The sequence below is a fragment of the Ciconia boyciana genome, chromosome 19, assembly GCF_034638445.1.
Source record: "Ciconia boyciana chromosome 19, ASM3463844v1, whole genome shotgun sequence".
Taxonomy (NCBI): Eukaryota; Metazoa; Chordata; class Aves; order Ciconiiformes; family Ciconiidae; genus Ciconia; species Ciconia boyciana.
The window spans coordinates 7,020,968-7,033,943 of record NC_132952.1 but is presented as its reverse complement, the minus strand read 5'-3'; the positions used below and the strand labels follow the sequence as shown (position 1 = coordinate 7,033,943).

At 42.9% G+C, this 12,976-nt stretch overlaps 1 protein-coding gene across 5 annotated transcripts in view; it reads right to left on the bottom strand.

The window, feature by feature from the left end:
• MIB2 (MIB E3 ubiquitin protein ligase 2) overlaps positions 1-12,976 on the bottom strand; it is a 52,901-nt gene that overhangs the window by 11,006 nt on the left and 28,919 nt on the right. For 3 of the 5 annotated variants that reach the window (XM_072884211.1, XM_072884212.1, XM_072884213.1), the window contains 8 exons: positions 9,890-10,084; positions 8,441-8,583; positions 6,348-6,455; positions 4,998-5,102; positions 4,092-4,254; positions 2,950-3,083; positions 844-992; positions 47-203 (listed from right to left, as the gene is read on the bottom strand). In XM_072884211.1, coding sequence (XP_072740312.1) covers positions 47-203; positions 844-992; positions 2,950-3,083; positions 4,092-4,254; positions 4,998-5,102; positions 6,348-6,455; positions 8,441-8,583; positions 9,890-10,084 — 1,154 coding nt within the window. Of the gene's footprint in view, positions 1-46; positions 204-843; positions 993-2,949; positions 3,084-4,091; positions 4,255-4,997; positions 5,103-6,347; positions 6,456-8,440; positions 8,584-9,889; positions 10,085-12,498; positions 12,643-12,976 lie in introns of those variants that run through there. The other 2 variants (XM_072884215.1, XM_072884214.1) reach the window with 2 other exon arrangements.

Below are 12,976 nucleotides of genomic sequence, written 5' to 3'. Positions count from 1 at the left end.
AGAAACAAACACTCCCCCCCCAGATCCCACAAAACCCAAAACTTACTGGGAGGTTGACATCGCAGTTGAGCTCACAGAGGGTCCGCACCACCTCTGTGAATCCTTGACTGACAGCAACATACAACGCTGTGCACTTTGCATTGTTTAACAGGTCTGCACTGGCTCCTTTACCAATAAGCACACGGGCAACCTCAGCTTGGTTTCTGATTTAAAAGCAAGGAGTAAGACAGATTAGATTCAGTCCTGTGCAGACAGTAAATTCTTCCTCCTAGCAAGGCAACAGAACTTCTTGGGTTTTGTATCTTCTTGACCTCATCCCACTTCCTCTTAGTATTAAAAAAACCAAAACCAACCCCACCAACAAAACCTTCCTCATATGTACTCTAGAATCTGCTCTCTCTTTGCTTTATGTCAACAGGAATCTCCCGCTTTTAATGATGAATTCTTCCCTGGTAACTGACAACACAATTCAACCTTTCACCTTGCTCTGGAAAACATACGCACTTACAGAAATCAACCAACCAAACTAATCCCAACCAACCAAACCACCCCGCCATCACCCTGAAAAAAATCTAATCACCAAAACCTCCTTATCACTTGTTGCGATTCCCCCCAAAATTTCTCGCATGGAAACTGACCTAGCTGTGGAGGTTAAATTACTGCGCTAAGAAATGCACTTGTGGCCCTGAAGCTCAAAGGCCAATTTCTAACATAAGGTAAAAGCAGAGAAAACCCTCCATCAGCCACACACCCTTCACGCAGACTGCCCATTTATATCTAGAAATGTCCTTTTGCAGCCCTTTAGGTCTTGTATCAGAGATAGCAAGAAGAAAGATATCCTACCCAAAAGCTGCGTAGTGCAGTGCTGTATCCCCCTCTTCATCCCTTAGGTTGACAGAGGCATGTGCCTGCAGCAGAATCTTCACAACATCCAGATGCCCCTGATAGGAGGCAATCTGCAGGGCAGTTCTGCCCTGGTTCTTTGCATCCACCTACAGGAAGGGCAGAGACCCAGCAAAGAGCTTGATTAGGAAAGACCTTGCCTTGTGTTCAGGCCTTAGCTCTGATCTAGAGCAGACCTAGCAGGATAGAAGTCACGAGCTGCAGAACAGTTGCAGGCTCAAAAATGCGAATCAGAATCTGTGCCCTGTTGACTCCGCTTTATGTACATCAACTACAAGGCTGACCTTGTCCCAGAATATTTCTAAACGGGAAGGGGACAGTACATTTAGTGAAGAACAGAGAAGCAAATGAACAGAGCTGGAAGCCAGGGCTCTAATTGCAGCTCTGATGCCAAATCCCTCTATGCCTGCAAGCAGAATACTTCTTGACATCTCTGCCAACAATTCCTTTCCCCGAAAGGAAAATGCGTGAGCAGACCAAATTAGCTTTGCATAAGGCTTTGAAGATGCCAAGTCCCCATTGTTCTGTGTTACTCCAGGTGCTTTACCGGGCACAATGGCTGGAGGGGGTATCACAGCGTTGAAGTGCTGCAATGAGATTTTTTGAGAATTAAAGGGACTGAAGAATAAAGAGAGGCTGTTTGAAAGGCAAGGGGAAAAAAAAAAGGAAAACAAGCTACTAAAATCAGTGGGAGGCTAAGGAGAAGAGATGAAGGAGCTAGCAAAACCTCAGCAGACTGGCAAGGAGAAGAAAGCTTTTTTTCCCTGCAGTTGGTTCTACACAGCAGTCAGGAGAGCAGGACAGGCATTGATTCACTCAAAATGATGGGTAAGTCATTTAGGCACAGAGGCGTTAGAGGCCACTGTGTTGCTCTTCCATTTACACAAGAAAGACACCACAATGCTGATAAGGTGGAAAGGCCTTGGCAATTCCAGCTTGCATTACTAAGTGAGCCTCAAATCCAGCCTCCTCTTGCTGTATATAACACTCTAATAGAAAGAACTAATTTATTAGTATAAATATTAGAATAGAAATAGAAATCTAATAAAAATAACTAATAACATAATGGATTCCTGACTCTTGGCACTTTCTTATCTGGGATAAATTCGACAATTGCAGGTATTTGTCTATTCCGCTCATCTCGAGAGGCCCCATTAACTTTGTAAGTAAAGAACTAGAATAAATACCAGACAACTAACCACTAAATCAACTTCACAGGGGTTCCTTCAGAATTGATCCTAGTTTTCCTGGTTCACGCATCCAGCTGCTCCGGCCAGCCATGCAGACATAGCCTCAACAAAACTTATATTTTGTTACCGGTGGTTTCCAAGGACACTGCTGAAATACTTTGTTCTCTGGTTCTCCTTTTTTAACCTGTTTATAAACCCTGTACCCCTCACTGAAGGAGCTTGAACCCTCAAACAGTCTGCTTGAAAGAGCAGTGATTTGAGTAGATGTGATCCTAACAGTTTGGCACTCTGCAAGCACATAAATTGTTCAGCAACAAGTCAAGCCCAGTTCCCTGCTCCAGTCAGACATAAGATAAGACACTGCACAGACATGTACAGCATCAGGATCTGGGCACCTTTTCTCTCTCCTGATTCCAACAGCACTGTTTTGCAAGGTCATCTAAGGACAGACACATTCAGCCAGACACAACCCCTGGCTTTCTTTTCAAACAGAGGCTACATACTCAGACATCTTGCTACTGTTTTCATATAGATAAATCCCTCTCCCCCTAATTCTCCAGGTGCAGCGTCCATACAGGAAATCTGGGAAAAGCCAGCTTTGGAAACGTGCTGTAAGGACTTAACTCTAGTTCAGATTTAATGCCACAAACTAGAGCCATAAAATACGCACATCTAACATAGAAATTTAATCCTAAATTGCAGCAAAATAATTTTCCAGCTGTTAGGAGCTAATACTAGGTCTGAAAAATCTATTATTTTTCTCCCATCCTTTTCCCTACTCGACTACAAAATTTTATGACGGTATTTTAAAGAGGAGCAACAAAAAGTAACCATTCAGGATGTCTTCAAAACTTGCCTTGTCTGGGTACTTCTGAAGGAGCTCCCGAACTTTAGCTGCATTGTTGAGTGCTGCACAAATGACCAGGCAGCCTGCATGCTCTAACTCTGTCTTCTGGGACAGCAGTCTCTCCAATACAGTAACCAAAGTACCTGGTAGGAATGAGAAACAATTGCAGGTTAAGAGGGCCACAGAACACGCATATACATGTGTACAGTTGGCATAGTAGAGCTCTATAACCACTGTATGGGCCTGCTGTGCCTCTAATACTTAGCTCACACAAAGTGCTTTACAAATTTGTGGCTTACACAGAACTTTTGCTTTACAAGTCTGATGTTTTGAGAACCCAAAAGATATGAGACCATGCTACAGAAGACCAACACAGAAAAATCACTACTAAAAGGCAAATAATCTGAAGAGGGATGCATGATTTTGGAAAGGATGCTGTAGGGAAGAAATACAGGTCCTTTCAGATGGGCCCTCTAATTACAGACTTTTGAGTGCTTGAGAGGACAGAGGTGTTACAGTTCTCCAGACAGAGCAAAGTTACAAAGCTTGGGCTCGTATGCAAGTTCGCCCTGAAGTCTAACTTGAGCAAACAGTTTAAGACCCATCTACATAGCAAAATAAAAAAACACGGCAGGTCTGTCCTCTCTCCTGCACGATCCTGACATCTAAGGGAAATAAGTATGGTGAGGCTACAAAAAATTTTATGAGCAGATGTGCAAAACAGACAAAATCCCCTCTACACATCATGTGATCCCAAACTCAATTTCAGGGCAGACTGGGCAAAATGATCATCAATTTGACAACACTTCCACACAAGGGACCTGGGAATATTTCACATGCATTCAAGAATTAGTATTCTTCGACAGGAAATGCAGCAGGACGGAACAGGAAATTGAGACAGATCCAAGGCAGAAGCAAATACTGAACCTAGGGCAGTGCTATGGTTAGCATTCCCGAGTCCTAAATTCTGTATTTTCCTGTTAAGACCAGCTTTGCTTCCCCAGTAAGGCACAGCTTGGTTTTGGAACTCTGTCCGGGGAAGAACAGGCAGCTGGAGTTTAACACTGTCCAAAGAGAGTTGCTGTTGTTACACCAGAGCAACCATTTCATAACCCCTGACAGATCAGACATCTCTGTTCTCACTATCTCACTTTTTGATTCCTTTGCATTCTCCGTTGTCATGAGGTTTGCTTCCTCATCTCTCTGATAGGCTGTCAGGCAAGCTGGGTTAAACGTCCAGGACTGCCCTGCAACCGACACTCGCAAATCTCCATCCCCATAGACTTTGATCACTTTGCCGATGTGCCCTAGGGTCTGCAATGGAAAGAGAGAAATGATTTTTAAAAGGTAAGATGCAGTACGCTTTGCATCTCAGAGCCAATGCAATGCTTCTAAGAGTGGTTTCGCAGGCGGCACTCCTGCTGTGTGAAAAGAAGCACTGAACAGTGACACACTCACAGACAGCTCCCACTTCAAGGACACCAGAGGGTTCCTCAGCAGTTTCTCTATTACTGGTTTTACATTAGAAGGGTTTCCCAGACACATTACAAATGTCTGGAGAGGAAGGTAGTGAAACAACAAAACATGGTCTGAAGAACCCTGAGAGAACTGATAAAATTGGGACTAGGAAAGGTTTCCTCTGTGTATTTAATTGCTCCTGGAGGACACCTGTATTCTGCTTTTTAGCCATACTGGTCTGATCAGACCATTTTTCCACTTGGACACTTTCCTGCCTCATTCCAGAGAATTAGGGAGGGCGTAAGAGGACTTGTTTACTTTGGTTAGTGAAATGTCTTATGTGACTTACTGGCAGCCAAATCCTGTGTCAGATTCCCCATCTCCCCACTCTGCTTTGGGTTCTGCAATAGGATTGTATTACTGATAGCCAATAGCACTAGGCAACATTTATTTTGCAAGGCCTCAGCAGTCCCAGAAAGGTCTGTGCGCTCACTGACCAGCAGGAATACTGGAGGGCAAAGCAAGCCCAGTCACTATTACTAATTGCTTGGGAAAACTCAGGAAGTTACTGGACTGTCCTGGAACTGGCGCGCACTCACAGGTGCCATTTCATCTGTCCAATCCCCATGACCAGGTTGGAATCGCTTCACTGTTTCCATATCATCTATCACCCGGACAACATCACCAACCCAAAAGGTGTTGAGCTACAAGAAAAAGAAAGTCATAAGCTTTTGGGGGACAAAGCCAAAAAAAAAAAAAAAAGAAAGCAATCAGCCCCTCCACCCCACCCCCACTCTCAGAAAACCCAACCAAACAAGAAGCCCATTGACTCCAAAAACAAGGCATTACAAAACATAAGTACAGGCACCAAGAAATCTGTAATCACTGCACTGCAAAACAAACACAGTCCAAGGGCTGGGGTATTTCTGTTTTAAGCCAAGTGCACATTTAAGTAGAGAAATAATTTGGGACAGAACAGGTTTCTTCTTTTCTTTCTTCTTCAAACCATTTATAATTAATACCAGTATAAAGTACATATGGAGCTTTCCTTGGTCCACCTCCTCACTATACCTGACTTGGCACTGGAGATTTTAATTCACTTTAATAAGGAAGTTAAATCTGTTTGTTATTTAAAACAGAAAAGGGAAACCAGAGTTTATCTGTACTGGTAATTTGCCAGATGCTCCCTCTGCTCACTGAGCTAAGAAGGGAACACTGTCAAAACACACTTTTCAAAGTAGACTAATTCTACGCAAAACAGTCTGACACTGCATTTTCCATTGGTATTGGGAGTTTTTAGCATTGTGACCTTGTTCAGATCTTTCAGAATTTTGTAGTCTTCCAGCAGCTCCTCCTGTACCTATTAACCCCATTTCTAATCATCCACATTTCAAGTCCTCAAACCTCTGGGGAAGGTCAGAGCTATGAGCTTTAGAAATGCAGACACAAAATTAGAAGAGCTGGATTAAAGACTCAGGTCATCCAGAAGAATTGGAGAGAAGTGAGACAAAGAAAGATGCAAAAAGGAGAATAACATGGAGACACAAGAACAAGGAAGAAAACAAAATCAAACGGAAATGATGTGGAAGAACATTCATCACAGATGAAAGGTAGCTGCAGAAGGCTGAGCTACTGTAGGTCTACTGTTACCATTCTTATCAAAGAAGCTGAAATTCAGAAATTGAATTTACCTTAAGAACTTACAACATTTGAAATGCAAAGGTTCATAAAACTGAACAGCCTAGTAGCCCAACTCCCGCTGTCTGCAACCATCTGTCTTAGCTTTGATGGCCTGCAGGAAATTCTGCCTAGAACTACCGCTTTTAGAATAGCAGTATATTTCTTCGGCACTTGCTTGAGACACGTTGTGTCCTAACACGGCAGGCTAAATTGACAGCTATTACCTGCAGCATTTCTAATTCTGGACAAGCTCACCTATCAGCACCTACCTTAGTCAGAGCTCCAGGATGGAAAGTCCAGCGGGTTTCACTGTTGAACTGGACCCTCACGTCCCCTCTTTCCGTGATTCTGTGCACAGTCCCTGTCTGGCCAATGAACTTTTGATAGGGGGAAAAAAAACAGTAGGGGAAACCCCCTAAATAAATCACATTGCTTAATAGTGGGGAAAGCAGGCATCCAAGGCATAAATCGTTAAATTACCCACTGTTTCCAATTCACAGACTAACAGTGCTCCCAAACCTGCTTTAAATGAGATGCCGTCATTGTTTTTCTGCAAAAGGAGAGAAAGGTGCTTTCCCAAAAGGAGGGAGGGATGCTTAAGAAGCTCCTCTAAAGTAGCAGCACATTAGGGGAGGAGGGCGACAGGAATACAAAGCGTGAAAATCCTTGAAAATGCAGCAAAAATTGTCCTCCTCTTTCCAAATTACAAAGGTGGGCAGAGATTACAACATTGTTCTGCAGTATAATACCAGCAAGGCATGATCTGAGAGGAAAAAAAAAAGGGGCATGGTAGAGGGGACCACAGAAAACAAAGTATAGTTGTGTAGTGCAGTATTCTATATCTGTTGATTCTGGCAGGTCCTGAGCAGCTGAGAGTTTTGAAGGAGACAAAAAGTACCGATTTCTGAGATGACAGGAAGTTACTGTTTCTCTGTTTAATATCCCTCTCTACACCTGCATTCACCAACAACAGGAATTCAGAAGTGCAGAGGTTTAACAACCTAGCAGACTATGTTAGCTACACAGCAACATTCCAAAACTATAGCTTTGGGGATGAAGGCCTTAGCTGGAACAAAAAATTCATGGCTCCATGGATAGCCTTCTTAAAGTTCATGCCAGAAGACAATAAGTCCCTGCCTGCCAATCAAAAAAAAAAAAAAAAAGACCAATGCTCAGTTAATAGATTTCCACATTGCAACTGAAATGACATAGTTTGTCTTGACATTTTAAAGTCTGATTTCAAAAAGACTGCTCACCTACAGGGCAGGTTGGGCTAGGATACATATATAACATATCTTTATAATTTTATAGCACTGCTTCATACACCAAGGCTTCAGACAGCTGTCTCAGAATCAGACCTGCAGGTTATTCAGTTTACTGACTCAAGCGTAGCAGGCATTGGGTCACTTGGTACACTTCTCTCCCTCTCCAGAAAGCCACTTTTATACAAGTTACTAATACAGGCTCAGAGACAGGTCTTATTACTGTAATGGTGAGTATCAAAACGTGATTTTGTCTCGCAGTAAATCTACTGCGCAACAGCAGTACTGCCTTCTTCAATATGTGAAGGTAATTTAATCTATTTTGGGCAATATCTGCAGACTATTAAAAGCCAAGAAAGTTGACTTAAGGAGAAACAAAAAGCACAGACCTTTTAATGTAAATGGCAAATTTATTCATTTAGCTGTTATCATTTTGTCTGAATGTAAGCCCACACCAAATGTTCACAACCCCCTGGAAACTTACTTCCACGACGGCCCCCTGAGATGCTATCCTACAGTAATGGGTGTCATTTCTATCTTTACTTCCTCTACTGTCTGAGGTTTTTTTAGACAACAGGTGACAACAGACTGATAGCTCTTCAAACTAAAGACAAGACAACGGGCTAAGCTCCAAGAACATCATATGGGCCAAGAAATTTTAGCCCTGGCCAGGGATAGAGCCCGCTGTTGACAAAACACATAACTTTCATTAGCAGTAACGCACAGTACAAAAGAAGCCAAAAAAAGGAATGGATCCAGAATTCCAAGGAAAAGATCCACGGCTCATTTAAAAACAAACAAACCAGCCATTAGTTTTTTGCACTGGCTTCCAAGACTTTTGAGCAACTCTTTTGACCCATCGTAGACTTTTAGAAATTATGCAGGGCTCCAGGAGGCAATTCTCATACAACACAGATTTATCTGGGCCAGTGTCCTATCGCTAAAGAATTTGTATTTGTGATTCAGTCAACACAATATAAATAGAGAAGATAACACGTTACACAAAGATGTTCTGGTAATTTCCTAGCCAGTGCCTACTTATGTAGTCTGAGACAGTGACTGATACATTACCGAGAGAACAGGAGCAAGCAGAAGCCTACCTCAGCCATTTTAGGATTCCAGCCACCATGGCCCTCCTGCATCTCCCGCAATATGTCAATGTCCAGCAGGCATTTCACTTTGTCCCCATGCTGGAATGGATGCCTGTCCGTGCTTTCTTTCCTCTGCAGTTCAGCTGGTTTTCCTAAAGACAAGAACGACACCACCCACATACATGCAGGATGCAATAATAAGCTTTGTGTCTCATTTGGCTTTGTAATGAGGGCTGCAAATTAACATAGGCTTAACTGGGGCAGAATGGTGTAAAACCCTTTTTCCATGGTGGAGTATGCCCTACACACTCTACGGGACTCACTAGGTAGAGAGATGAAGAGGATTTAGCTCTAACTGGATATTGATAAGGGTTAAACATGAGGTTGTTCTAACAAGACACAATTTTGTCCCTTCCCAGACAGGGGAATGCCTTTGAACGATGCCTCTCATGTCATGTCAGACATCAGTAGCTGTTCTTAGCAATTCAGTCACCCACAACTGTTGTTCAGCAGACACACCCACACAGTACTCAAAATAAGTTCTCTTCCACAGGCAGCCACACAGCTTGCTTTGTAGAGTGCTCTACCCTCCCAGCCTTCCTGTGCAGCTAGAGGCCGTACCCCTAGCAATAAGCTCCCCATCCAACCCTTCCCTCATGCTCTTGCCAAGCTGCTCAGGGAGAGAAATGAATGAGAAAGACCTGACTCTGCTGCTGCAAACTCAAGAACAGATCTCTCTGTTTTCCTTCAGAGGAGCAAAAGATGGCCCCTGCACCTCATTAAAAAAAAAAACCAACTAAATTACACCTTAGTAAAAAGTGCTGCAAGTCCAAAAACACAAGTAGTTTCCTCTGTTTCATCAGAGGTAAGAGGAAAGGTGGATTGCAGCAAGTTGCCAATACAGACATCACCTTTTTCCATGACTTTTTCTAATCTCCCTGCTGGGCAAGTATTTGGCAGCTCCATTCTCAGAAATCTCCCTTTCGTCACATTCCCCTTCAACACACTTTTTGGTCCACCAGAAAAATAGTATTTGCTCTCTAAAAGCACAGTGAATACCAGTTGGACCACTGCTTGCCTGAAGAATGAAAAACTTTGGATTAACAAAACTGACACTCGGTTTAATTCTCTGCTGACAGATGCAGGCACTCCCAAGGGAGTTTCATGCATTTGCAGCAGCAAGAAGTTGCCTTGACAGAGGATCCCTCCTTGGGATACAGCTGTGGGCATCTGATGGTCTTACACAATCTTATCACTGAAAGGCCAAACTACTTTACTAACCACTCTGAAATAAAGCAGTATGTTCACACACAGATGACTTTTTAAAAATGGTACACATTATGTGGGAACTTTATAAAACCACCTGCTAGTTTTCTGTCTTCCAAGAGAAATGGCTTTAGTGTCAGAAAACGGCAGCGTGAATCAGAATTTCTCAATAGAAGACTTGTCGCTACGCACCTAATTTTGGGAGATGCTCTTTGTAGTAAAAGCCACCAGATGCCTCCACAGTACATTTCAGGTCCACTTTTCCCTTGTGTCCAACTCTGTAGACGTTTGTGGTACCATCAGACCACGTGACGCTGGCCACACTGCGTCCAGTCTCTACATCCCAGCCACGAATATCAACCACACGTCCAGTTTTACCTTCACCACCTGATGGAAAAAGAGGGGAAAAGAGTGTCCAGCTTTCATTTTCACTGAGATCAATATACAGAAACTCACCTGGCACTGGGATGTTTACTGAGATATAATTTATTGACATTTTTATCTTAACTAAGTAAAAAACAAGGAAAAAACTTGTCAGTTCTCCAACTATTCACCACAGAGGAGCAGGCACAGATCCAAAAGTCAATAGGTGGGGCAGATGAAATTCTGACAGAGAGGTTGCCACCAGGAAGGATTTCTGTGGGGCCCTACCATAGGCCAGCTTTACACGTTGAACAGAAGCACACAGGTCTGCTTCACTGACAGCATACTGCTGCCTGAAGCAGTACCCTCCAGTCAAGCATTCTTCATATACATGAAAGAAGGAAATGGAACACACACAAAAAAATTCTTTGGCAGCTCATACAACTTCCTCACAGCTTGCGTGATTCACCTTGATCTGCAGAAGGAACAAGAGATCTCAGCCACCTTTTTAATTACAGAAATTAAACCATGAGACAAATCAGTTTGACCAACTAGGAGAGAATCTCCACATTAAACTCACTGAAAGCCAGCTAGCCTTTTATTTTGGAATACAAATATGGAAAAGCTGAATTCTGTGTAGAAGCAGCCATTCCTCCTGGTGTACAGAAACACTGTCTAGCTAGGCAACGCGCAGTGTCATGGCACCACACTGTGGCAAGACAAAAACACAGCAGCATTGCAAAATCCACCCAAGATCTTTAATCTCTCCCCAACACCGGTCAGGTGGAGGAACATCAAGTAAAGTTTGTTCTGGTACTTCTCTTCACCTGACCAAGCAACAGGAGTACTGTTGAAACCATCCAGAACAGAAGGATAAGTTTGTGAGAAGGTAAATCTGGCTGGGCACATGGGACATACTCTCATCCAAGAGACAACAGTCTATCAACACCGAACCTAGTGACAGGCAGTCAGAATTTGCAGATTCCCTACCTCACTCTGCTGCCAAGACACTGTGTGAACTTGGGCAAGTCCCAGCACTGGTCTAGTGCTTTCCTGAACGGGGACAGCAACATCTGTCTGTCTCACCAGGTGGCCACTGAGCTTCTAGTTGTCTGCAAAGTCTTGGAATTTAACAGCTTAAAGGAGTTAACTTCCTCATCTAACTGCATATCTATCTAAAAAGCATAATATAGACAAACCAGTGGGCTTTATTGTCAGTTCTACCAATAACAAGAACACACCGTTAGAGGGCTGGGCTGAGAATCAAAAAGTCCCAATATCTCTTGATTTTTACGGGAAGAAAAATATTTTTTAAATCCTATCTGCCTTTAAAATCTCTCCCTAGAAATGGCAGGTAGATCCCGGTTCTGTACACAATTCACACTGCAGCCAGTTACCAGATCAGCACTCCAGATATCCACGCATGTGAATATTATCCACGAAAATACAATTTAATTTACCAAAAGCATTTCTGTGATGTAACCTACACAGCTATGCCTAAAAAAGCCTTCCAGGCTAGAACCCAGATCTATCAATAGGGCAGTTAACAGCAATTTTCACGTTCCTTTCTGCAGATAACCACGAACAACTGTCCAGTCCAAAATTAATCAGGATGATAGCTCTTAGAAAAGGAGGTTACATCAAATATGCAGTTCCTGACCACGGGAAAGGAGAGCCTCTGGATGGTACCAACATTCAAGTATGGGAATACAGTGATCTTGCAGCAACACTGTGCTCCTTTGACTACATTATTAACGTGGACAGGTTGTAGCAGATTGCTGTCCTCTTCCCGCTCTTCCAGTCTGTAAGAAACCTGGTAGGTATCACCAGCCTTGAATTAGTGCTGACAGAAACTTAGCACCAGTGACAAAAGAACTTAACATTTGTCTGTTGCAGCAGGGATTCAGATTGAACAACAACAAAAAGTAATCTCCCCCCTTGCCCTGTTCAGAGGCTTTTCTCTGAAGAGTGCACTAGCTTCCACTTCCATGGTGTTTGGACTCCGAGAAATGGTACTAAGGAATAATATGTATTCAATAAAAAGGTTGAAGTGACTGAAGAGCTGCCAGGGTCCACCCTGACCACAGCAGAGAAAAAAGTTTGGTCAATTGGCAAATTTTGCAGTCAATGCTAATTTCCACAAAGGGCTCAGGCAGCAGGAATACTAAAAAGACACAGGCAAATAAGAGCAAGACCATTCGATCAGATTCCTCAACTAGCTGCTACTGCCCTTACCAGACACACAAGACCACATGATCAATACATAAACGTACCAGGACCCTATTATAGAATTTGCAAGGTTATTTATTACCTCTACTTCTATGTTACCTCCTTAAATGGAAATAGAGTTGATGTGTTAGTGCTACCAAGAAGCTAAGTTCAAAAGAGCAAAAGGCTGTGGATGGGGGCAGCTCCATCAAAGAGAAGGTGATACTCACTAGAGACCAGCTGAGTGGCTGGCCTTATGTTTCTTCTCCCTTGTCTTGCACACATAACTGCTTTCAGGTCACAATCATTGTAAGCAACACAAGTCTCAGACATGTAAATGTTGATCTGATCTCAAAAGGATGGATAAGCTGTGCTGAGCATAAGCTTCTTTTGCTCTCAGACCTTGCAAATATCCATGTCCTCCACTGAACCCAGAGCTGCAATAAATGGGGGAGTCGACACTGGAAACTTTTGGACTTACAACTTAATTATTAAGGGAAAAAAGAAGCTGTGAACATTACAGTGTGTACAAGGCTCTGGAATAGAAACAGACAGTAAAGTTTCCTTAACCCTGTAGCACTACACAGAAACTGGTATCAGTGAATTAGACACAGTCATTATAGCCCAAGAGCAGCTCTAGAAAAGGCATTTTTGTCCCTTTGCATTTTCAGCCTGAAGTTACAATTCATACAGAAAGCAGAAACCATT